Source organism: Apis cerana, linkage group LG14 (genome assembly GCF_029169275.1).
Source record: "Apis cerana isolate GH-2021 linkage group LG14, AcerK_1.0, whole genome shotgun sequence".
Taxonomy (NCBI): Eukaryota; Metazoa; Arthropoda; class Insecta; order Hymenoptera; family Apidae; genus Apis; species Apis cerana.
This window is the reverse complement of record NC_083865.1, coordinates 8393861-8420352: the sequence shown is the minus strand read 5'-3', so window position 1 is coordinate 8420352 and position 26492 is coordinate 8393861. Positions and strand designations below refer to the sequence as shown.

Genomic DNA, 26492 nt, shown 5'->3' with positions numbered 1-26492 from the left:
CAATCATCCTCGAAATTTTGAAACGGATTTTTAAAACGATTCTTTTGCTCGCTATCCATTCATCCATGTGGGGTGAATGAGAGGAAGAGGAAGGGTTTCCACGCTTCTAAACGAATGGATGCGTCCCGATCGAGGAAGAGAGTCGAGTCAGTGCATGAGAACGTCCGGTATTTGTCCACGTGTTTCGTATCTTCCCATATATTTATATATATTTATATTTGAAAAGAACGAAGAAACGGTGATAATTATTTGCTACGTCTCGATTCGACTTTTTCTTGCTCGCGAACAGGATATTCATATTCATTAAAGGGATATCGAGCGAGCTTTTATTCTTCGATAAAATTCCTGTCGAAATTCGAATCTTTTATTTCGAGCACGAAATATTTTGGTGCCGATGAATGAAAGAAGAAACGTGGAAAGTTTTTAAGAATCGTTCAGCGATAAAAAGCGATCACGAGAAGATGTAACGATGGGAGAGATCGGTGGAAAGATTGCCAGTAGCAATTGCAGCGATACAATTGCCAAGACCGAGGAATAGCTCCCAGCTAGGGGAGAAAAAAGGGGGGAGAGAGAGGGATGTTCGATCGATCGTCGACTACGAGCAAAGAAAAACGGCGACTCTGAGTTGATCTCGGCTCCTCGAAACAACGGAAGCTCCTCCTTTCTACGCGTTTCGCTCTTCAAAGTCGTGCAAATCAAAAAGAAACGAGGAGATGGATAATCTTTGAGCGGTTAATAGGAATACTTTTATACTCCCTTATCTATTACCGCGATAATTTCTTTGGAATTTTCCTTCTCTTTTTTTCAAGATGGGAAATCTCCTTATTTCTTATTCTCTTTGTTTGAAGAAGAAATTGTTTTGTTGAATTTTGGCCAGATTTGAAAGGAATACGTCCGGATACATCTTGTCCGGAATGATCGTGAATCGACACGTAGAAAGGGAGAAGCAAATGGCGTTCAACGCAACGAAAAAAATATAGGCCACGATTCGTGACTCATTCGTGCGGTAGAATTATCGATAAGAGTTGTTTACGAAACCTTTAATCAATTCAACGATACCGCACGAAACTGATGTTTACACAGAAACATGCCAATATTTGATCTCGAGTTTGCTTTCGATCATTCGAGATTACCATGTTTTCCGCTCTTGTTGCCAATACTCTGTATTATAAAACTGTTTGCTTCGATGGTGGCACTTTGCACCGTCGCCATTCCAACAGATAGAAAAATTGCTCACCGATATGGCTAGCGAAATAACGTATAAATAAAAAGAACGATTCAATCCGATCGTTCTAAAAATAAGATTTTGAACTCGCGGCTAATGTTATCCTTCTATCTTGGCCAAAATGCAAATAACATTTCTCTCCTATCCACCACGGTATTCCCGAGATTTGACCGCCTCCCTTTCGTTTCAGAGACCAAAAATCCCAAAATAATATTAACATCTCGTTACACAGAATCACAACAATTTGAAAAAGTAATCTAATCTATCCACGCATCGCGTTAACTCGAGACGAAAGAATTTGATCGCGTCAAGGATCGAATATTAGAAGAAGAGAATGTTGAAATTCTAAAATTCCTATACCAGGTGATGCACCTCTGATCAACTGCGAAAAACGATCGTCACGTAGCCGACACGATCGAAAATTCGATTCGGACAGAAAACGCTACATAAAACGATTGAGATTCCTACTGGCCAGTTCTTGGTCCGTGGATCGATTATATTGGATAGCGGGTTAACGAGATATCGAAACGGGGATTCGGAAAAGTGTATCGAATGCCAGGCTTCATTGTGGCGCCTCGAACGCGGCGTGAAAACAATACGATGTATCATTAACGAGCCGAGTGTGCTTAGTTGGGTGAGCTTCGTCAGTTTCTTAATTGGCTTCTGCGCAACACCGCACTACGAGGAATCACGAGCTCGACCCGTTTCTCTCTCTCTCTCTCTCTCCACGGCAGAAACATGCGACGATTTTTCCTAATTGAGATAAAAAAAGAAAAAATCTCGTGAAAATTTCTATCATCGTTTCTTCTCTATTCCTAGAGAAGACACGATAACGATAAATTCCTATAGACGGAAGAAGACGCGACAACAGTTAAGTATAAGGAGTGAATTGAGATTGTTGCAACTCGAAAATGATGGAAAATGGAAGGAAATTCTTTTTTGCTTGCAAAAATCACTCACCAGTTCTCAGAGGCGTCCTCGTCGAGGATGGTCCCGTCAGCAAGTCGATGAGGTAAGTTGGTCGCGGTTCTCGGCCGATTCCTGACCCTTGGCGGACCAACGACACCGGTCCTGGAGAGGCCAGCACGGAACGACGCCCTTGCCCTGTCGACTGCTCCAGTCAACGTCATTGAATCTTATTAGTGATTGGTTAGTACAAACTGTACAAGCATCGCAAGAAACGTATATTGCGAAAAAATAATATCGTTTCCAAAATTTCCCTTCCACGCCCGCAAATCCATTATTCTCACAAATCGCTCTGTATTTCCAGCCAATTATTATTATCAAGTGCAAAGTTGAGAGAGAGCGCTGTGCTATATATTTCCGCAATATATTTTTCTCGGCGAAAACTGGCCGTTTCAGCGAGTTGGTTGCGCGTAAACCAAGTTAGTCACCGGTTGGATTAAGCAAACTTTCGCGGGGGAAACGGGAGGATCGTGAATCGCGTTGCACCAACACCTGACGGAGCATCGAGAATAATCGGACGATGACTTTGGCTTGGAAAATTAATTGGATACCTCTCCAACGAAATCTCTCTCTCTCTTTTTTGATATAAGAATTAGAAGAGAGAGAGAGAGAGTGAATTTTTGAAATTCGAAGAGAAAGAGAGGGGGGGATTTTTGGACAGAGAATCGTATTGGGCGAGCCATCTCTTTCTCTAGATGAATGAAAAACGAACGAACGAGAATGTACAAGAGAATTCGAGAGAGAGAGAGGGGGGATTTTTGGACAGAGAATCGTATTAGACGAGTCATATCGCCCTCTCTCTCTCTCTCTCTCTCTCTAGATGAATGAGAAACGAACGAACGAGAAGGAGAATGTACAAGAATTGGAAGAGAATTCGTGAGAGAGAATGAATTTTTGAAATTTGAAGAGAGAGATGGGGGGATTTTTGGACGGAGAATCGTATTAGACGAGTCATATCGCCCTCTCTCTCTCTCTCTCTCTCTCTCTCTCTCTCTCTAGATGAATGAGAAACGAACGAACGAGAAGGAGAATGTACAAGAGTTGGAAGAGAATTCGTGAGAGAGAATGAATTTTTGAAATTTGAAGAGAGAGATGGGGGGGATTTTTGGACGGAGAATCGTATTGGGCGAGCCAGATGGCGCGAAACTTTCGATTTATCTGGTCGCGTGCACGATCGGATCGTTGGCACACGAATTCTACTACATTAGCAGCCTCTGTGCTGCTAATCGTAAAGCTCTTTGATTTTGGGCCAAACGCCGTGAGTCGTTGAACTTCACGCACCGAAATACGATAATCTGATTTTCGATCGCGATAAACGGGAAAACGTAAAAGAGCGCACGGTTCGAGAGAATTTTGAGAATAATCTCTCGAACAATCTCGTGTTACGAGGGAAGATGAATGTAACGATAAATCGGAACGAAGGTTTTTTTTTTCCAACCAGTATTAAATAACTGTTCCACGCAAAAGGAAGATTAAAGGAGGGGGAGCGTGAAACGAAAGATTGTTGATGATTGGAAGAGATAGGTGCAATTTTCCACGATGCACGGAATCATCGATCGTTATTAAACGCATCCCCCTTTTTTTTCATGTCCATCGAAATGGTTGCTTGTCGCAAAAAAAAAAAAAAAAAAGAAAAAAAGAAAGAAAATCGAAAGATCGATCGAATCGTTTCTCGGAATTACGAAACCCGTAACGAAGACTCGACGTCAACGCTCGATAAAAGTGACACACACACGCACACACACACACACCGTGCTAATTTTACTTTAGAATCGAAAACGCGTTTTAAAATATACGAAAGAGAAAGAAGAAACTTGGATAGAAACTTGATCGATAAGCGGTAAAAAAGAAACGAATACGATAACCAATTCTCATCGAAGTTAAACCCCCTCTCTCTCCCTCTTGTCCCCGCGACGTTCGATTAAAAATTGTTTGCCCGACGATTACAATTCGAGTAAAAAATGGACGATAAAAGTATCTGCTCAAAGAGTAAGAAACGAGAGAAGAGACGGTTTGGAACGTCCATCAACGACAACTCCACTCCATCGTCCATTTTAATAATCAATTTCATTCTCAGGGTTGTACCTAGCCGGTTGATTCGCCCATGGGAGGGGGGAGAGTGGATTTATCAAGCTGTAGGTGAGGGGGAAGGGGTGCCTATAGCTTCCTCGTGTACGGGGGTATAATATTTATTACCGGGTCAGGGTTAACAGTTAGGCGCGCCACACACGTCCAGTTACTGTTCTGCGGCGTCATTCTAAAAATAGTTTCGCGAACACTCCAGATATAAAACCGTGACCACGCGTCTCTTCCTTCTCGCGTGTGCCTCGAATGTGCACGCGTGTCTACTTGGAATTGCGGTGAAATTACCCAGAAACACATCGCCGGTATCGTTGTACGTGCACGAAAACAACGAGGGGAGGGAAAGAAAGAGAAAAGAAGAAAAAAAGAAAGGGGGAAGAATCGACCATCAATTTGGAGAGAAACTTTTCTTTTTTTGTAACTCGAAATTTTCGATTCGAGTCGCGTGAAATTTATGGATAACGGAAGAAACGGACTATCTCGATTTACGGAATCAACAGGGACAATCAAAGGGAAGAAAATCGGAGTACAAAATGGAGGAGGAAAAACTGGCTCAAGGTTGATTAAAGAGAATCGAAGGAAGCCTCGTTTAATCGCAACTTTTCCTATTCCGAGTTTATACTATATACTTAAAACTTAAACGGTCGGATGGTCGGAGGATGATAAGAAAGGTCGAACCGCGGAAGGATAGCCGCGGATCAATTACGGACGATTCGAAGAAACCTCTCGATCGAAAGTTAGAGGAAACTTTTCTCATAAGATGATCCCATCTATCCTCGGAGGAGGAGAAGAAGAAGAAGAAGGAGAGAAAGAAAGGAGGAGGGGAGGAAAAATAAATAACGGAAAGGAAGAAAAATCGAAAGAGGGGGGGAAAGGAGGCGCATTTGTTATCCGCATTTACCGTTGGCGAGGTACGACCGATCGAAACGTGACACGCGGAAGGACGTGCAAAAGAGTAATTCGCTGGTGGCGCAGGAGTATCGTTGCGCGACTCATTATGCGGCCAAATCTGACCTCGATCTCCGATTGTAATAATCTTCTGGTTCTCTAACGTGTGCCACATGGCCCAGTTGTTGGCCGGGGCCGGCCCTGAACGTCTACCATGCCGCCTTATACCGATCGGTGCAGCAGAAAATAATGATTCTCCAGCTTAAAAGCCGCAGAGGAGGGAACTATACGCGATGGTTGCACGAAATGTTGTTTTGGCAGAAGACACAGTGTCGAGGCTGTGTTTGGGCCGCGCGTGGTGATCCTCTCTCCTCGCCGGATCCACGTACTCTGCGCGCTTACCAACGAATTTAAACGTCGATGCCCGTCCCGACAATTTCGGGGAAAATGTTACGTACGTGTTTACCTGGAATCGATTCAGCCCGCGGCGTAACGCGTCTATTTACGTTTCACTCGATCGCGACATTGTTTATACGCGGTAACGGAACAATACGTACGTATTGTATCGAAACTTTGAAGTAATCGAATTTCGAAAGACAGAGAGAGAGAATTTTTGTTTTTGCTTTTTAATATTCTTCTTAATGAATTCGGGGAAAGAAATGATGTAAGAGAATAAAAATATAGTAAGCGTACGAGTCTCGAGGATATATATTACGCACGAGTTCAATTAACGATTTTATACGTTTTTATACGAATAAAGAGATAATGGGTTATTATATATATATATATATATATATATATATATATATATATATATACGAAATAATTTTTTTTATATGAAGAATATTATAATTTTCGAGAAATCAAAGTTCCAGTATTATTTTCGTGTTTGGAAATATGATATGGTAATAGGAAAATTTTAGATTGTTAAATATTCAAATTTTAAATCAGTTCTGTTGTAAAAAATATTTTTTGGCAAAATTGTATAGGAAGAATGAAAGATTTGACACGTTCACGATGAGACAGCCTGTCGAATAAATTGCTTTCAAGGATCAAAAGATAAATTTCCTTGAGGAGGAGTTTAGAAAAATTTAGAAATTTCATTTTAATTTACAATTTCTAGCTCGTTCAAAATCAACTTATAGTTTTTCTAAATTGATAGTTTCAAAATTGTTTCTGATACCGCGCAACGATATAGAAAGTGATGATGAAATATAGGTGGATGGAGAATTATTGGGTGGTTTCAAATTGTTTCAGTAACGAGCACTTGTTCCATGTTTCTGGAATTCGAGCGATCGAACGGTGAATGCATGCGCTGGTGAACCTGACGATACTTCCACGAAATGCACACACACACACACACGCACACACACACACACATGACGCCTTGATTTAGTAATGATCGTGTTTCTAGAGGTTATACGAGTCGCAATTTGTACAAATGACGATATAAAAAAGAAAAGGGGTATTAATATTGCAAGCGTGCATCGCTTGGTTATAGAATTCTTGGTTGAGAAATGATTCTTATTCTAATTTCATCCGGTGAACTAATTTTCTCGTGATCGAAACACGATCCATTTCCATTTCCGTTTAATAACGCACAAAGGAACGTGAAGTTAATTATCTCTCTCGCGATATGTCGGAAGATATGTCGACTCCCTTTCAAAAGTGTTAAGTGTTTAAATCGATCGTTTAAACGTTTTCTTTCGAAGGTAATTATTTTGATTAGTTAATTAGTTTCAGCACACTTCGTCAAAGCGGAACATTGGGGTGCTTGCGTTTCTGCTCGAACATTTTCAAACATTGAGCGAGGAAAGGAAGAGGCAGATATGAAAAATGTTCATAACTTAACCATCGACTTTCATTCAAAAAGATCCGGTATATTTCGATTTCTAAATTGGATAAAGCGATTTTATTATGAACGTTTCGCGTGTTATAAATCTGATGAATTGTTTTCAAATCTAAGATATTAAAATCGCTCTTGCGTTATCAGAAATTTGAATCAGAAATTAGACGATCCTGAAGATAGTTTTAAGCTCTTCGAGCTTTCTTAAAATCAAGTGTTAATATCTTAGAATAGTCTGAGGTTAATTTCAAGATTAATTCTGTTCTCGAGACAAATCGATCTAAAATTTTACAATCGTTCAATATTGCTTACATCAACGCACAATGATTTCTACATTCCGACATATAAATATATTTTAATTCGATTTATCCTCTTCCTCTTCTTCGCTCAACGACATTTTAATCGAGATTTTTAATTAATCCATCTCTCGATCGATTAGCGGGAGGAGAAGTGGCAAAACAGCTCGAATCTCATTAGTCCTCCGACTGGAAAAAGAATGCATCCGCGAATGCATTCTGTCGGACAATAGCCGCTCGGTGGTAATTTTTACAAGCACTTTTCGTCAGTCTGTGGCAAGAAAGGTCACGCCACGCTCCCAAGTACGCTCCTACAGACACACCCAAACTTAACACTTGACTACGTGACCTAGTAGTGTCCTCGACAGTTGCACAAGCGCAAAAGAAAAAAAGAAGAAAAAAAAAAAAGAAAGGGAGAAATATCCGACGGATTAAATAGGACAAACGGAAACACGAGTGAGACATTTTTACCGGAATCGAAAGTATTTTTTTTCCACCTTTTCAAACGCGTCAACATATTCTTCCCGTTACGGGGATTAAAAAGAAAAAAAAAGGAAAAGAAAAGAAAAGACACCACGAAAAGTTTTAAACGAAATTGCGGGCGCGCGATTTAAATAACGTGCACACTTCCGGACTTTTGCAGACTTGATAAAGGCTGGACCCAGGCATTAATTCGCAAAACGTTTCGTAATAAACGGGAAGGAGGGGCGGGAAATGTACAGCGAGCGCAACACACAACACGTGAATGCAAATTGGACGTGAAATTTACAAGAGATGAGATTCTCTGGCAGCGGATGAATCAAAGTGGAAAATGAGAAACATGGATCTGGATGAAATGGGGAGAGAGAGAAAGAGGACGAAAAAAAAAAATGAAAGAGATTGGAACTTACAGCGTGTGACGAGCCTGTTGTTGGTCTGGCTTGGGGGCGGAATTGCAGGCTGCGGGGATGGCTGCGAGCTCAAATCCTCGAAATTTATTATTTGCAAGCAGATCTCGTCCACCTCGCTCCTTATTAGCGCTATCACCTCGCTGCACAGAAACTTGGTGCCTGTGACAGAAAAAAATATCCATCATCGACCACGTTGAACGAGCAATTCTGCCAAGACAGGTAGACTCTTTTCTTCTTATTGGCACAAGCTAATAAAACGATATGAATCGAGGAAAAATTCGAAAAGTTTCGAGTCGCGAATCAACGTCACGTTAATACGCGTGTACGTTTGGACGATAGTCCATTCAGAGAAAACACGGAGACGCTCGCTCGTGGAGCAACGAATATTGATTTCCAAGTATTATAACCGAGGAAATTATATTAGGATACGTTAATCTTCATAAAGAAATATACTTCTTTATCGGTATGGCGGTAAACGCGACCACCGAACAGAGCCACGGGTGTCTGGCGCGATAAATATCCACGTTCAACGTTCAGGGAACGTCTATTAGACGAGGTGGTCCGTAAAACGTCTCGCGTCTTGTTTGATGTTAGCCAAGGATCGAACGTGGCAATAAAGGCTTTGCTAACTTCCTATAAATCGCATCTGGATTCGATCCAAACGTTTTCTCTTGACCACCACCGTTAAGGGTTAACGTAGTAGCGATAAAAAGAATTTTCCCGGGAAACATTATTTTTAACGCGGGCAAATATATCGTTTTTTAACGTTAAGTGCAATAATTTCGATTTGTCAAACTTTTTATTCGCGATATACTCTCTGGGAATGCCTCTTGCGAACGACATCAAGTTAGAAGAATATTAAAGGGATTTTTCCTCGGTGCTTTCCTTTCAGGGATTCGAATGGGTGTCGGTAATTTGGAACGATCGAATTGGAAACGCTTCGAGATGCAACGCCAGTTGACACTGCCTTTCCGGGAACACGCGTCACCAGTTACTCGTTCCTTCAAAAACTTCCTTTCGAGTTTAAAAGAAATTCGATAATCCATTCGTAGTAGAAAATGCAATGGAATCTACTCGTGGAACTTGGACTTCTCTTTAGCCAGTTTTTCTATATAATATCTTTCATTTTATTTTTACTTTAATAAAAATTCATATTCTAAGATGTACACGTAGCGACGAAAAAACATCGAGCAAAGAGAGTGGACGAAACTCGGTTATCTCGATCCCACCGATATCGAAAAAAGAAAAAAAAACACAATTTCCAAGCAATTTCCTCCCATTCGACGATCGATCCGCGAAAACTTTTCGGTCTCTCTTTTTTTTTCAATCGACGAGAACGAATACGTGCTGGTGGATACGAAAAAAGCTTCGGGATTTGCGGGCGGCGCGAAGGTCACGGAAGCCCGTAACCGCGGGAACACGATTAAATACGACGTCGACAAAGAGAACGATGACGACGGCCGGACTTTTGCTCTGCGACGCGGCTAATTAACCAGCGTGTTCTCGAGTGAAGGTAGACGTTGTTGGACGTGATCCAAAAGGACCAGGACGAAAGGAAAGTGCGCGTAGAAGCGTGCCGGACTCGTGGATTCCCGATTCGAGCAGGGCGTTCTGGGTTGCGCAACTTGGGTGGGAAGGAGATGCGGCTGGCACGCGTAATCGGATGCGGGGCGTGCCAAGAGTTGTCGGCCACCTGGATCTTCCTTCGTCGTCGTCGTCGTCGTTCGACGTCATCGATGTGGAACGTCAGCGATGATCAGCCTCGCGTGTACGCGTCTCTACGCGACGATCACGGAATCGTGGCCCATTCGGGAGGAGTACGAAAATTATAGCCTCAACTTGTTTGATTCTCCCCCTCTCTTCCTCGACCACAGGTTTCGACCACAGGTCGAAGGAACATGGAAACTCGAGAATCGGTGTTAACTCGTTTCCCTTTCTTTCTTTCCCTCTTCTGTTTTTTTAAACTATTTTAAGGAGAGAAATGGAAGAACGGTGCGCAGTAAACGGAGGAGGAGAACGTTATATAATCCCCCCAGTTGTGAACTGAAAGCTCGATAATCGGTTAGACACGAGTATCCAACTGTTTGATCTCGTTTGTTGAATCGTTGACAGAGAAGGTGGATAGGGAACGAAAAATATTATTCAGGGAACAACTGTTGTTGTTTCCTGTTTACACTCGGCAGAGAGAATCCTCAAAGCGGAATGTAATAAATAAATTGGATGGGGTTTTGGACGAAGGGAGCCCGAATGATTCGACGGATTGTAGGAGGATGATAAAAATTCAACGATCAATTATTACGGAGTTGCACGAGCACAGCGGCCACTCCTCACGGTTAATACGTGAAATACGTGTGGTTTCTTCGGCAACGTCACAGCAAGCTGTCCCTATCGATCCGTTTCCCCGCCTTTCTTTCTCGGTTGCTCTTTTTTCCCCTCTCGCTTCCTCTTTGTCCCGGCGGAATTACGCACGCAGACGGGTCACGCATAGCTCTGGCTTGTCAGAAGTCCGACTGAAATGCGGGCATGCGAGGAAGGAAGGAGCAGACCGGTGGAACAAACCCTCGCGGGCCATCGTTGCGCTTTTCGCATTTTCTCGCTCCATTTTTCACCGCGGCCTCCGCACAAACCGGTTAAACTTGCACGTAGCCAAGAAACCCACCCCGGAGGGCCTCCTTTTCGTCGAGAAGGGAGAGACACCCTCTCGACACCCTGTCCTTTCCTCGGCTTAATTATGTTTGACGTGGAGGCCGACCTGTTACTGCATACTCGAAAGGGATTCGATTATTACAATTGCTACCTCAAATTTGGTATTCCGTTTCAAAGTTATGAAAAATAGAAGGAAAGGAATCTTTAATAATTTCGAAACCGATTCGATTCCTCCTTCTTGATCGCGAAAATAATGGAATTTCCAAGGAATTGTAATAATAATAATAATAATATCCGATAACGCTCGATTCGATTTTCGATTTAGGAGTTGAGGGCAAATGATGACAGGAGTTTTATTAACGAGATCATTGAGATCGATCTTTTTTGCCGTTTTTTCCAGCAATGCGTTGATTATTAAGCAACTTGTTAATGAATAAAGAAGAAGCGGTACACTTCTTTAACGTCGACTTTAATTATAGCGAATAAAGTAAAGTGCATAAAGACGACGAGGACACTCTCTCCGTTCCGTCTTCATTACTTTTTGCTCGCTCGAGTTGCAGCTCGTTTCAAAGCGGGGAAGAGAGAGAGAGAGAAAAAGATGGAAAAGAACAAGCTACTGAAATTTGAGCATATTGTACTTCTTTCCACGTCCAATTTTGAATCGTCGTTCAGAGAAATTTCTACAAAGGGAGAAGAAAGGAAAAGAAGGGAGAGCAAAAAAAAGAAGAAAAAGAAAAAAAAATAGGGAAGCCTCGCCCGAGCAGTCTGCTTTTTTTCAGCTTCTTGATTCCAGAAATTGAATCTGAAAAGAAGTCCAAAGAAAACAAGTAACCGGTGAAAATTTCAGTGGTACTCCGACTTAATTGAAACGTCAGCCTTGGTAAACAAGAGAAAGAGAGAAAGAGAAAGGAAAGGGGGGCTTTTTGACGGCGTGAAACGGTTCGTTTTCACGGTTTTCACGTTCTCTCTCTGTCTCTCTCTTTCTCTCCAAACAGGAGAAAGATCGCGAATCGCGCCAATCTACGGTCTCTCCCGATAAAAATTCAAGATTCTGTTTAAAGAATCACCGTCGTTACGTTACCGATGCTGAGAACACTTGCTTTGTTTCGCTCGAGTAGTCCGAGTCCTCGTTAAGTCCTCGTGATTTCGCGGCTTTTAAATCAACAACGAGAGAGAGAGAGAGAGAGTAGAATCGTGGACGGAGCGGAGAAAAGACTTTTCTCGCTCGCAAGAGAAGAAGAAAGAGAGAGAGAGAGAGAGAAAGGAAAAAGAAACAGAGACGGGAAGAGAGAATAAGAAAAAGAAGCAGGGATGCGACGAGCGAGCAACGAGAAGGTGAACGCACCCTGCATCCATTCGGCGCAACGTCCTTGTTCTCGAGAGGGGGAGAAAAAGAGGGGATGCAACGGGTTGCTGGTTTCAAGGCGGGCCCGCCTTCGTCTTCCCTTGGAAAAAAGAACCGATAATCCCTCCCGGTGTTGAATAAAACACCGGCCGATCGATTTTTCTAAAAGCCTTCTGGCTTTCGCGGTTTTTAGAGAAATGCTCTCTCTCTCTCTCTCTCTATGGTAAAAGGTAAAGAGAGCTTTCCCCTTGTGTTGGAGGACTCGAGGGAAATATTAATCGGATGAATTCTCGTTACCGTGTTAAATTAACGAAGGAAGGATTATCGGACGAGAACAATCAAGATGTTGAATCTTTCCTCGGAGAATATTTAAGGGATATTTTTCGGTTACACTTGATTCGGATAATTCGAGAGAGAGAGCCTCGATGGAATATCACGAGATGGGTGATAAGTTGGTAGAGTACGTCGAGGAGGTTTATGACAAGTGCGTGACACTTGCCGAGCGTGTAACGGTTTTGTGATGACTATGTTCCCCCTCCAAGAGAGAGAAAGAGAATCCAATAGTCTGTATCTATTTCAAGACACGTCTCCTCACCAGACGCTAATAAACTCGTGTTGATACTTCCACGCGTATCTCGCGATCCTCCGATGGAATAGCATAACGAACCAACGATTAGAAAAATAAAATTTCTTCGTTGAATCGTGCAATCGTTCCTTTCCTTAGTTTCGAAACTATGAACTATATATTGGACCGAATTAAACACCCACGGGGGAAAAAAAGGAACTGAAATATTAAGAGGGAAATTTATCTTCGAAAATTTTTATCAACGAAAGCTTTTGGAACGAAAATTAACTGGACTTTCTCGATTTCCGTGGATTTGTTTCGCGAAATTATCTCGATGAAATCTCGAGGATCTTTCAAGCTTTGTGCTTATTTTTAGACCGGCAGAGGCTATTGTCCACCGTTTCTCGAGGAAAAAGTCCGCGATATCGAAAATCTGTCCGCGTAATCGGTAATCGTCAGTGAAAATTGAGATTTAGAAATCTAGATCGTGATCGTGGTGTGCAACGTGCGAATACGACGATGGAACGAAATGAATGTGGAATGCTGAAAGAGGAAAAAAAACAAAACGGTCATCGATAATGCAAGATATGGAGAGCCGAAGAAATAGCCAAATGAATTTCTAAAATTGCTTCACTGTAATACCGTGCGGCCACTATAAATAAGCATCCCCTTTGGGGTGCTCCCAGCATCCATAAATACATTGAGTCCACTCTAATTCGGCTAATTTACACATGGCCCTTCCTGATCCAGCTATTGCGTGCTTACACGCTGACCTTGTGCGCAAATTGACAACCGAAAATATCACAAGTTTAATTACAATTTCCAGAAAAAAGAAAATATACACATATATTTACATGCAAATCAGCAATTTCATTATCTTCGTTCGTTACTAACCACGGATACTAAAATACCAGATGGAATACCTCGAATCGTGTCACGTGTCGAAGATATCGACCGATAAATCTCGAGCAACGCTTCGAAATCCACGATCGAAATTCTTGCAAATCCTGTCACGTTGGATTCCTAAGGCGGAAAAATAATCGCGGAATTATCATTATTGCGGTGGACGAGGTCGAGGTGTCTAGCGAAACGATTGGTGGATAGTGAGGAGGTCATGATACCGCAGTGGAACGAACAGCCGAGTGGTTAATGGGTTAACGGCTCCCTCCAATTGGTCGATGACGCTGTGCCCTCGTGACGTCACCGAGTGCAATGCCCCTGTGACGTGGCAACGTGTGCTGCAGGCCACAGCGGTGCACAGAAATAGCATGCGCTTTCTCTCCCTCTCTCTCTCTCTCTCTCTCCTTCCTCGTTCGTTCCTCTCCTTCCTCTGCCTCTCTTCCCTCTCTCTCTCTCTCTCGCCCTCGCTCTTCTCTTCCCTCTCCTGCCCAGATTCGCTCCCTTTTCCGAAGTGTGCTTTCGAGCTTACGAATCGCGAAACCCCGCCGACCGGTGCACTTGCCAAAAACGGCCACGTGATCGGCCCAGCGAAATGTCAAACGTCCACAAACGGGCGACGAGAAGGGAGACGTTCACCTGGTTTACTCCAGATGACCCTAATTGCGCCCCGCCGTATGATCGCGGCCAGAGCCGATCGGGAGGGATGAAAGATGAAACTGGCTATTTTCGCGGTGTCCAGGCGTCTCGTTGCGCGTTCAAGTGGACGCGTCCTCGAGGGGGCGTGGAAGATTCCAGTTCGACGGCCTTGAGGGAGGAATTTCTACGATTAGTTTCTACGATCGTCCGTTGCGAAACAGGAAGGATTACCGATTTTCCTTGGTCCACTCTTAATCCAACATTTCGAATTTAAATATTCGGTGGTGAGAGTCAAGGTTGGTCGGAAAATAATATCGGATCCAAGGTTTCGCCTGGGAGGGAAGGCGAGGAGACGTGTGAATATCTACGAAGGGCGGCTATCGTGGCTATCTATCCATCTATCGTGAAGAATGGACATTTGCCCGCCAATGTTTCTTATCTTCAACTCTCTTCCTCTCCTCTCCTTTTCCCTTCCCTTCGAATAACAGAGATTGGATTGTATCGAGCGGACTGCCGTGAATTCGACCTTTCCCGAAAGAAGAGACCGACCTTTCCTCTCCGCTCTTCTTCTCTCGAACGATCCTTCCACAACCGCGCGCACAACTTCCCCTCGATTAAATCCGATCGATTTCGTCCTCGCTTTTGGAACGAAGCAGGAAATTTTGTCTCCTTTTCCTCCCAGATCGAGGCCTCTATCCCGCCTCCCACAATTGTCGGATCTTTTATCGAATAAATTGTTTCCTTCCGTTCACCAGTTTCGGACGCGTATCACCCGACAATGGGCCAGCCTCCTTCGCATTCGCGAAATATCGTGAAAACGTGAATAACTTGGAGAGAGAGACAGATAGACTAAAAAAATTCAGAAAATATCACGCGATAATTATCCGCGAAAAGGAGATCGCAAGTATTTAAATCGTCGAGTCAACACCTTGGTCACGATTCAACCACTGTATTTCCACCACTGTGTTTCCGCACTCGCGGCAAAAGAGAGAAGAAAAATGGAACGAGCGACACTGATCATCCGATCGAAGCCGAAAATTCATAAAACTTCTCTTTCGACAGCCGCGTTCTCTTCGCGATGAGGATCTACCCGCTAGCTAATAGCGTTCTTAATGAGGGAACTTCGGTGCCTCGGTGCCAGAACAAGGAGAGAGGGAGGGAGGAATCACGGGAGCAAGTAAAATTAACCTACAATTTCATGGGGATCCATTCCCGCTGTTCTTCCGGGCTCTCCAACTCTTCTCTCGCCACGTCACGCGTATATTCCGCGTGGAATCCGCGCGAGAGAGAGAGAGAGAGATGGAAAAAAGAAACACTCGATCTCACATTGACTTTGAAGATTAACTGCAATCAGAAGAGGATCACACTCGTATTGCGCACGCGTAATAATTATCGTAACGCATGGCAAAGGAAGCAACGAACTCGCACATTCGTTTCGAATACCATTCTCGCATCCAGGGAATTTAATTAATCGCGAACGAAAGATTATTATATTGTACTCATTCGATGGTGCAATTGTTCCAGATTCCACGGATCCTTGAGACATTTGTCTGCCAGGACGATTCGATGGAATAATAAGTAGAAAAAAAAGAAAGAAAGAAAAAGAGAAAAAAGAAGAACGGTACGTTAATATCCACGTCGTTACGAAGACTGCAAGCACCGGCACCTCAGGTGGTACCTTAGCGCCGCGGTTCCTCGGCGAAGCTTTCGAAATTCGGAGGACAGGCCTCTCGCGCCTTTCTCATCGTTTCCACTATTTTTCTCAAAATTCTCCATCCCTCGAGAATATCTTTATTACTACTTAACTTTGCTTCGAACGTCCTATTCAATATAGTTTTCCTCGTTGTTATCATTTGCTAGGTAAAATGGACTCTGGAATATATCTTCGAATACACGAAAAAATACTTACTCCACACATCCTGCTCGATCATTTTTATCCTCATTGAGAAAATGAAAAAGATGTAACTTCGAAATGAAGCGCTTTGGAAAGAGAGAGAAAAGGAAAGAAGAGGCGCAATCGAAACAACGAGCCAATTATACTTACTTATAAAAAAAATCGTCGCAATATACGATGTAACTATACACGATACAAATATTTTTTCGCGTAACATAACAACGAGCGGTTATTAAATTATTCCGGTCACGCTCGCGTTGAAAACAGAAACTGAGGCAGATAGAGATCGGGCAGGGAGGGGAGGTTCGATAAAAAAAGAAGGAACGACGCGAAGTCTCTGCCCGTTTTACCGAACGCAATAAAAATACCGGTGTAACACAAATGCCGGGGCGAGAAGGAGACGGATGCCGATCCGGAGGAAGGGAGGGGTGAGGGAGCGAGAGAAAAATAGAAGCGTGGTTGGTGACGTCACATTAACGACGGTGGGCCGAGGTGGGCCAACGTGGCGCAGGAGGAGCAGGGGAGCAGGGGGATGGGGAGAGGTTGAACGGCTTTCCATGATGTCATTGACTACGCGGCCGTACCTGGTGGGGACGCACGAAAAGGGGTACACGATCTCGGGGGGGAGGAGGGTGGAGGCGTATCAGGAACAAGGGAAGGGGTGGAACACAAGCACCGCTATTCTTAGCCGCTTCAAACACCGTCCTCGCGCTCCGCGCTCCGTGTTGCGTAACAACGTGCGAGAGACCACTCGAGAGAGGAGGAGGTCTCTCGCGAAATGGCCACATCCGCCGATGGGACCGATCAACAACATCCGATTCTTCGAAAAGAAGGGAGGAACGTGGTTGATTTTTGTGCGGGCAAATGATTTTCACGAGGGAATAATTCTTTTCCCTAAATTTCTTGGAAATGGAATTTGGAAATGAATAAATTTGCGAAAATTCAACGAGATTGTTCGAAAATTGTTTTCGTTGCAAACATCCTCGTGGAGAAATAGTAGTAGTGCTTGTTTCTTTTTCTTAAGTTTTCTAGCGAGTAAAATTTGAGGTGAAAAAATTTGCTCTGTGTCACGAGAGAGGAAAATCATTGATTTTGAAGAAAAATTGTGTTCCAATTGTTCCGAGAAATTTCTTAGAAGATATCAAGTAACGCTGTAATGGACTGTAATGCTGGATGACTAAGAGACTCGGCAGAGATCTCGCTAGAGAGACTAACGAGAATAGTTTCGAAGTCGACGTTTGATCGATTAATTTTCCACACTTCGGGAATCATTCGAGGTTGCAAGGATCAGGACTTAAAGTCGACGCGAGGAAACTTTATATTTAGAGGGGGTCTGCGATGTATCGTGTTTTCTCGTTGACAATTTTCTAAGCTCGAATTCTACCCCTGTCGTTCTTCGTATTTCTCGTGCAAAATCCCTCAGAACGATAGATCCCTCATTCCCGTCCTTGCGCTACTCTTTCCCTACGTTGAAATTCTTTTCCTCGAGATTCTTTCTTGCCTCGTTGTTCCTTTTCACCGATAGAATTCCTTTTATGGTGTTTTCAAATTGTTTCGTATCGCTGAGCTTTTTGCTCGCGATCCATTTTTTATCCCAGAATTCCACGAAGAACGTCTCGTTCTTTGATAGAAGAAACTTGCATTAATATTCATGTACAGAGTGGATACAATCCTTGTATCGATTTCCTTTCCTTTTCGATTCACTCGCGTATAACGTACATATCGCATTATCCACGTTGAATGGATAAAGCATCCCCGATTATTGAAGTGGAAATTAAAATAAATTAATAGAGGAGGGGGAGAGGATTAAGACGTCGATCGATTAATTAACAAAGCCGGAGGAAACGGAAATTGTGGCGCAATCGCATGAAATATAACCTCGGTCGAAATATTCCATTTGACACAAAATATGCTGCGTCCAGGATGTTCGCTACTTCAGGCTTTAATTTAAGACTTCCCACATCCCGGCACGCTACAACGCAGAAGCACGCAATAAAAGTTTGACATTTCAACCGCTTCAGTCCCAGTAGGCATTAATTTCCGTCGCATCAATAGAAAGAGGAAACAAGTGAAGAAACGTCCGTAATCGAAGCGAGTGGAACTTCCTGGCTCCAGTAACCCCTGACATTTTCCCTCTCCACGCCGCGATATACATTCGTGACCCCATAAAAAAAAACATCCCGCGAAGCTGGCTCAGCGTCAAATCAAAATGAGAAAGGACAAGGAAAATCTCCGACCAAGATCTCCTCGTTTTATCTCTTTATTATGTATACGCGTGGATACACGCATTGCGAATCGATATTTCGAATGAACGAAGGGGATGATCAATTCTCCGCGACGATATTTTTCTCATTTTCCTTTCTCGTACGTGCAAAGAATAATAATCGCGAAATGACGAAAAATGCAGGGAAATCGAAAAATATCTGTCCACACCGAAGGCGAGAGACTCGTTCCGAACGTGAATGGAAAGTGGAACGAAATTCTTTCATATTTTTTTCTTTTTTCTTTCCCTTTCTTTTTCTTTTTTTTGGGAGAATTTGACGCGTACGCTCGAGCCACGCTGAACGTGTTAGAAGAAAAATTCAGCCGATACGACTCCTCTACGTGATGTAAGAGGGGACAATGGAATACCGTCCAAGTAGAAAATCTGCGACGAGGTCGCGCAGTGAAAACACGACGTACTATAACAAACCATTCAGGTGGCTGCAGGTGGTCGGGAGCAGACTACTTTCAGCCTTTCAACTCCTTTCACAGTGTCACCTTTCTTTCGTTTCCTTTGTGCATGCGCTACATGTGTATCCTATTTTCGTATTCTACGTTCCACACATGCACACACAGCCAAGGATTTCAGACTTTTCGCGTGCCAGTTTTTTCTGGGGGATATTAGAGATCGGTGAGAAATATCGGGGAAAAAACGCGCGATGGAGAATCGATTTCCGGAAATTGCGTATGTTCGATCTTTCTTTTTCCTTTTTTAGAGAGGATAAGGGATAAGATGAAAATATTGGAGAGAAAGAGAGGAGATTTTTAGAGAAATGGCACGAAATTAGATGTATAAAAGTTTGAAGCTTCTAATCCCCAAGGGAATCGAATCAGGAGCATTCGGATCAGCCGTGAGCAAGCTTCGTTCTATGACTATGATAAATTATATAGTAGTGACTATTGATCTTACCGCGCCTAAGGTCAGACGCTACGGCAAAATCGAGTTCCAGCCAACCATCGGTCCGCGAATAAATTCAATTTTCCCGCTCTAAATAACGGAGCGGTTCTTACAAGCCCCCGAAGAGGTCGAGCGGAGGAGGAGGATTCGTGTCCAGAAAATCACGATCGCCGATAAAATATGTAAATTCCTAAGCTATTTCATCGTGGATAAACTTGTCCCTGTTGAGTGATCGCGAATCTTAGAGTTGGAACTCGAAGAAAATTTCGACTCGTGATATTTAATTCGAAGGGAAATGTAGCTACATCGAAAAAATAAATCTTCTTTTTTGTATTAATTTGATTATTTCGATGGTATCAAAGATAAAGTGAGCGAGGAATTTATAATATAAATCGATGTAACTGTTTTTAATTAATATTACAGACCGTTCGATCTATAAACCAGATAATACCAGAGGGAAGGAGTCGAGGAAAGGAATTATTGAAATGATAAACTTGAAAATGGGTTGTACAGTATAGTATTGATATAATGATGGTTGGGAAGTGAGTCAGTAGGGGAAACGGTTAATACGGTGACTGACAACAAGTTTTCACGATTTGACGCAAAGTACCTCGTACGTGTAGAGAGCTTTATAGCTGGTAGGGAAAGGAAAGTTGAGACACGCAAAACCTATCGTTGAATTAATATTTCAATATTACTTGAACACGTTTCGCAGCGTAGCTCGAATTTCAAAACGGAAAGCTATCGTGCAAGAAATATAACGAAACTATAATAATTTGTATCGCGATTGTTATCGTTCCTTGAGAGAAACACAAAGATTCGAAGAAATCGTGGGACGCGATCGAGTATACGATAAATATACTTCTTTCAGAATATATAGCAAACTTATATTTTTTTGCCTTTCCTTTTTTCTTTTTTTTTTTTTTTGCAAATGTTTACAAACGTTTCGTGATAGCTCGTGAAACGAGTATCGATTGCCATTCATGCGACAACGAGGAACGAAGAAAACGGGCAAGTTTTTAGAGGAGAAAAGTTGGCAGTGGATATAGTTCGCCTCTATTCTTGAAAATCCAAGAAACAATGTCCGTAGAAAGTTAATGGGGCTTGCCAAGACGGGATTAGCCGACACACCGGGTCGGAATTCAGGATGTCCGGTTTCCTACGACTTCGATTCCCTGCCCCCCAGAAAAATTTATAACGTTCGCGCTTCTAGTTTCGCGATTAAAATTAATCTTCCCACTTGTCGAGCAGAATTATCGTTATATTGGAGAATCGAATCGGATTTTAGAAGAAGAAGAGGAAGAAGGGAAAAAAAGATTCCTACTTCTTTCTCGAGGGAGAAAGAAACGAATAATAATCGGTCGGAAACGAGATCTCGACTCGAAAGAATGGAGTTCTGGCGGGGAGAAGCGAGTAGAAATTGCGACAAGATCGATATAGCGAGGCTTTTTATTATAGATTGGACGGTTGGAACGGTAGATATGGCAAAGGTTATCTATGTAAGGTGTAATCGGTTATTAACAGAGAGATGACTCACCGTCTTTCCTGTAGTAAAGGATCTCGAAATGCTTTTCGACGCCGGCGGCGAGGGCGTCGCGGAGGGCTGCGACCGCATGGGGCGACGTCATTGGCCCATGAAGGAACTCGCAGATCGCCGGTCTCTGCATCACTTCCGCCCTCGAAAAGCCTGTCAGCCGGCAGAAACCGTCCGAGCAATATATTATGTGACATAGTCCCTGTTGAGCGTTGGCCACTAAAAAACTTCGATCTGCAAAAGGGACAGAAAAGGATTAAAAGGATTCCCCGTCGAACAAAGGTACGGCTGAATTTTTCGAAATTTCGATCCCACTTTTTTACGTTATTTAGAAAATATCTTTTAATTTGTGATAATAATTTGTCACGTATCGCGCTTTTCCGATCGGAGATATTTCTTCATTTTCTTTGTCAAATATTTGTTGGATAATAATAACGGAGTGGAGCGTGAGAGAGATTTGAAAGAAAAGCCCGTGGGATGGTAGGAATGTACGAAAAGGACGGCGGAAAAGTTAAAACTTCGGTCACGGCAGATTTTCATCGGCTCATTAGAGTTGCGTGGTTGGCATGCCTTCCCGCCCGTGTCCGAAATTAACTTTTCTCGTTAAGAAATGCAGGCAGAGATGGACAGGTTAACTGGAATCGGGCGATCGCGCGAATATAAATGTATTTATAGGTGGTCGATTCTTCAAAATTAAGAGGCGAGGAATCACGTAGGAGGACGTCGGAAAATCCAGTAATTTTCGTTGAAGGAAATCGTAAACATGTTACCAACCACCTAATTTATTATTATCGATGCTCTACTCGAAACAGGTTTTCCGAGTTTATCTTCTATACGGAATTTGGCAAAAATTTCATAAGGAAGAATCTGCTTTACTTTGGACTTTTATATCTTCTTTCTTTCTTTCTTTTTTTTTTTTATTCGATAAATTATTCATTCGAGGAAAATAATTCTTTGGTCTCTCTTCTTTATTATCGTTGGCAAATTTAATGAGTGACGGGATAAAGGCGGGAGAGATAGATCAAAAGAAGAAGTGAAAAATGAAACGAGTTTCTCTGTGAAAGTTTCTCGGACGGCTGGAATTCTGGAATCACGAAATTACGAGGCATCGTGTTCCCATTGCGACCTTCGTCCTAAATCCGGCATCGGTCTTAGAGTGTACACCATAAAATATTTTGGTACCGGCCATTAAGTTTGTCTGACTTACAGGCATCGCGAGCCTCGGTTAATTCGGTTCGTTTCTAACTTTGAGACACTTTTTGGACGTTTTCTGGGTACACCTCAAAGGGGCTGTTTCTCGTGTAAATTTGCACGTGCAATGTTAAACCTGCCACTTACGAACACATCGTCACTTTGCCATTTCTCGTCTGAAATATTTATTTTTCTTAAAACGAAATCATTCGTTCGGGGGAAAAAAAAGGAAGAAAGATATTTCACGGAAAAAGAAAAAGGAATTGCGCAACATTATCGACATCAGAAACGAGGGGGGAACAAAAAATATATATATTTCTTTAAAAGAGAAATAGCGTAACGAATGAAATAACGAAAATTGAATCCTCGAAAATTATTTTAAACGATACTTAAACAAACGATGTACAGCATGAAAAACAAAATTCAATAATGCCAGTGAGTAAAGAAAGAAAAGCAAAATAATACCGTAATATTGCCTCCGCCATCGGAGGAATCAAAGTTCATTTTTCATTAATCTTTCGAACGAAAAAATTGGATTTTATTTCGTTTAATAAAGAGTCAACAGTTTGAGAACGAAATTTCTAAAGCAGGGCAAAAAGAAAGCGATATGAATACACTTTCCGGATCGATATCAGGGGCAATAAGAGGTTGTTTTTTTTTTTTTTTCTTTGGTACACCAAGTATCCTCCACGAGAGCACGTTTTATTCCCTATCCCCGTGTCCCCTAATTGTGTTGCATCCCTTAACGTTCCACTGATCCCAAATATTTACAAGCGATATGCATATTTCGAAACAACGGGCGGTCTACCCCCGTAGTATGCGAGGGGGATGAAGAGGGGAGAGGAGGGAGGAGGAGGAGACAAATTTTACGAGGCTCGTTGAAGAAGTAAATTTACCAAGTGTTTTCAACTCTTGAATGTTCAACGAACCGTGGCATAAAGAGACCGCCGTTATATCAAACGTATAGCACCTTTCAAGCTTATTTTTCTAAAAATAAATATCGATTCGTGTACCACGGTCCCACGTTAAACCACGATGATTCATTAGACTTATTATAAGAATTTAAAAATTTCCATTTTCCTAGATTTAAAAATATGAGGGGGGAAAAAAGGGGGGAGAGAGAGAGAGAGAGAAAAAAACACCAGTCGTTTCGAGGAAAACTCGAATATACTCGAGGCAAATTTTTGTTTCATTCATCCAATAGCGAAACGAAGTTGAGTTTCCATAAACGGTGGTAATATTTCAATTTTTTGGAAAACTTTAAATTTTACGGGAGAAAAAAAAAACAAAAAATTTCTCTTCATACATACGAACCGGTCGAAAATGAAATGTGCTCTTAAGAGAAATGTATTTAAAAAAAAGGGAAAAAAAAAGAATCCGTGTAGAAATATCGGAGACGGAAATATCTTAGAAACGCAATCATCGCGTTTTTTTGCGGTTCCAATCTATTGTGGCCGACGCTCTGTGTGCGACACCTTACTCGAAACAATGGCCAGGATTTTCAAGTGCGTCGCAAGAGTACCAGACGTCGTACCAGAATCCAAGAGAAATGTCAGCCACGGGGACGTCGAATTGCGCCGCGTGCCACGGCTGCCATCGGTGCCACCCTCATTCCGCTTCGTGCTTAAGCATTCTGAGAAGGACAATCGCGTTTAATGAAGTGAAATTGAAAATGCGGAGGAACGTGCGCCCCGCGCCATTGTTGTTGATCAACGTTGCGTGGACGTGCACCGATCGAACCGTCGCACGATATCGATCGCGCGACCGATTCATCGAAATCGCTGGTTAAAGGGGAGAAGAAGGGGGGAGGTGTCGTTGAAATCGTCGGTGCGCGCGTGACAACGTCGCTGTTATGAGTTCGAGATGAATCGAGCGTGCGACGAATAAACGCCTCGACGGAATGATCGGAAGTGGAGCAGAAGAGAGAGAGAGAGAGAGAGAGAAAAGGGATCGAACGAGTGTCTCGGGGATGAAACGTCGCGGAAAATTGGGCGAGGAAGAATCGGAGAGGAAGGAAGGTTCGTGGATGATTTTTCCCGTCGACGTTCGCGCGTTTCTTTACGAGCAATTTCGAGTAATCTCGTTTATTTATAATAGGGGAGGGGGGAATTTTAAAAGTGACGCGAAGCACGAACTCGAAATTTTTTTCCGGCCGCAGAGACAACCGCATATTTTGTAACACGAGAGGAAAATTAAAACTTCGCTCCCAAGAGGGATGAAGAATAATTTAACGTATCCCGTTAACGCGTAAATTCCTGGGTTCCATGTTTCGCTCGTGTTTCCATAATTTCGGATAAAGTAGCGGCAGTTATGTAAAAGTCGAATCTATCGTGAAAGTTGTTTAAGAAAAAAAGAACAACGGTTTTTAAATTCGTCTTTTTGAATTCGTCGTTACGTTTTTATCGAGGGGAGTAATAATTGATCCAATCTGTAAACGCGATAATATTTACAAGTTTGATCGTTCAACTTTAAACTTATTCGTTCCACTTTGGAATTTAATTTCGTGCGTTTAATTTCGTCAAGATATTTGACAAAGAAAGGTGTATACGTTTATCTCGTTTCTTTTCTAATAAGAAAATAGACTTTTCGTTTCGTCGGTGCGATTCTGATTGATCGATAGTAATTACGAGCTAATACTAAGCGATGTTGGAAATGACGGCTTCGCGCCCGCCAGTTTAACCATGATTAATACCCCTTTTCACTATAACCGCAGCCAGAATAGCAACAAAGCTTAAGTCGCCCACAACGGAGATTAATCGCCAAGGATTTTTGGCGCTTTCATCGATTACGAAATCGACACAAAAATCGACCCTCCATTCAAACTGTACATACATTAATATCATTGGAATCATCATTCTGATGTACACGCATAATCGCAAATCTTGATTCAAGTTTGTCCAATTTTTCTATTTTCTCCCGACTGAAATTGAAATCGGATTTTCTTCATCGGATGATGGCCCGTCATCACGATGATTATCCAGAGATGCTTGGTCCCGCGATCAAAGGAATTTTCACGATGGAACGATCGAGAAACGGCGAAAATGGTAATCTGTAATCCTCCCTCTTACGAGAGACACGAGAAACAAACAGACGAGGGGACGAGACGCATCGGTTCTTTTTACGAATCTCATCCCGTGCCGAGTTTATCGGCCCAACTAGAAATAGATTTCGCCGAGTTCGCATCGAGGAGACAGCCTTGCAGGGCTGGGCCCTTTGCCAAGGATGTCACTTAACCGCGAGAACTACTTTGCCATCCGCACTGTTCCAGAATACTGACCGCTCCTCTTATCTTCTCGCTAAACCGACCACGCTCCTCGTTATCTTCCATCGTTCCTTTTTTGCGTTGCAGCAAATTTTCACCATCCTTTTCTTTCTTTCTTCTTTCTTTTCTTCGTCTCTCGGATAAAACGAGATGATCAACCTCCCGCATGTTATTAAAAAAAAAAAAACTGCCGATTTACATTTCAAGTTTAGAAAGAGAAAATTTTTTGAAAGAAGTCGGAGGGTTAATTGGGAAAATAACGCGAAGGACGAATGTTTCGATAAATTATTCCAATCTCTGAGTCGAAATAAATTGGATTAAGCCCGATAAAGGGTACGGTTCAAGGAACATCATCCTAATTTTTACTTTGATTTCTATAAGGATGGAAGTGGCGGAGAGTACGAAACGTAGCGTAAGAAACGACACATTTCGCTAGTAGCTACTCGACCGGTTATAAATATACGGAATTGGAACTTAACCGCGAGCGAGTTTTGTTTCCGCCCCGACAATACGAGGATTTAGAGCCGCGGTAAACGGTATATGACGCGTGTTAAATTATCCAATTTGACAGTTTTAAATCAATGTTTTCGTGTTTACGGATAGAAGAGGTTCGCTCTTATTTTCACGCGGCCGATTTTAATCCCCCGACGTTTTAATTATCATTGATATTTATTCTTCGCTCGAATTATACGATCGCCATCGAATTATTATTATTATTATTATTATTATTATCACCATAAATTCTCACCGAGTATTAAAACCTTTTAAACCTTTGAGTAAATAATTTTAAAAGATCAATACACCTTGAAATCCATTTTATCCATAACGTTTTCAAAACGTTTACACGATAACGCCGACTTCATTTATTATTGAAATCAAGCCAACCATATTTATTCAACCAGTTATTTTCCTTCTAATTATTTATCCCGACTCGTCGAGATTCGTCGAGATCAATCCTACCTCCCCTATCATTCTAATCGATTCCAACTCAAATCACGAAATAAAACCCACGCATCATCAGTTTAAAATCAATAACGTCGATTCAAAATTTCCATTCTTGCGGGAAAAAGAGCAAGTACAAAGTTACGCGCATCTTCGTGTGATTTTATTACAATTTGCAAGCGTATCCACGATCCTCCTCATCCAATCTCCTCTTCAACACGTAT

The 26492-nt window shown here is 42.4% G+C and overlaps 1 protein-coding gene across 22 annotated transcripts in view; it reads right to left on the bottom strand.

The window, feature by feature from the left end:
• Positions 1-26492, bottom strand: part of LOC107998655 (potassium voltage-gated channel subfamily H member 6) — a 108340-nt gene that overhangs the window by 69553 nt on the left and 12295 nt on the right. For 18 of the 22 annotated variants that reach the window (XM_062084549.1, XM_062084534.1, XM_062084535.1 and 15 more), the window contains exons 2-4: positions 20877-21107; positions 8194-8352; positions 2186-2336 (exon numbers count right to left, since the gene is read on the bottom strand). In XM_062084549.1, coding sequence (XP_061940533.1) covers positions 2186-2336; positions 8194-8352; positions 20877-21006 — 440 coding nt within the window. In that variant the 5' untranslated portion in view covers positions 21007-21107. Of the gene's footprint in view, positions 1-2185; positions 2337-8193; positions 8353-16329; positions 16412-20876; positions 21108-26492 lie in introns of those variants that run through there. The other 4 variants (XM_062084544.1, XM_062084543.1, XM_062084554.1 and 1 more) reach the window with 3 other exon arrangements.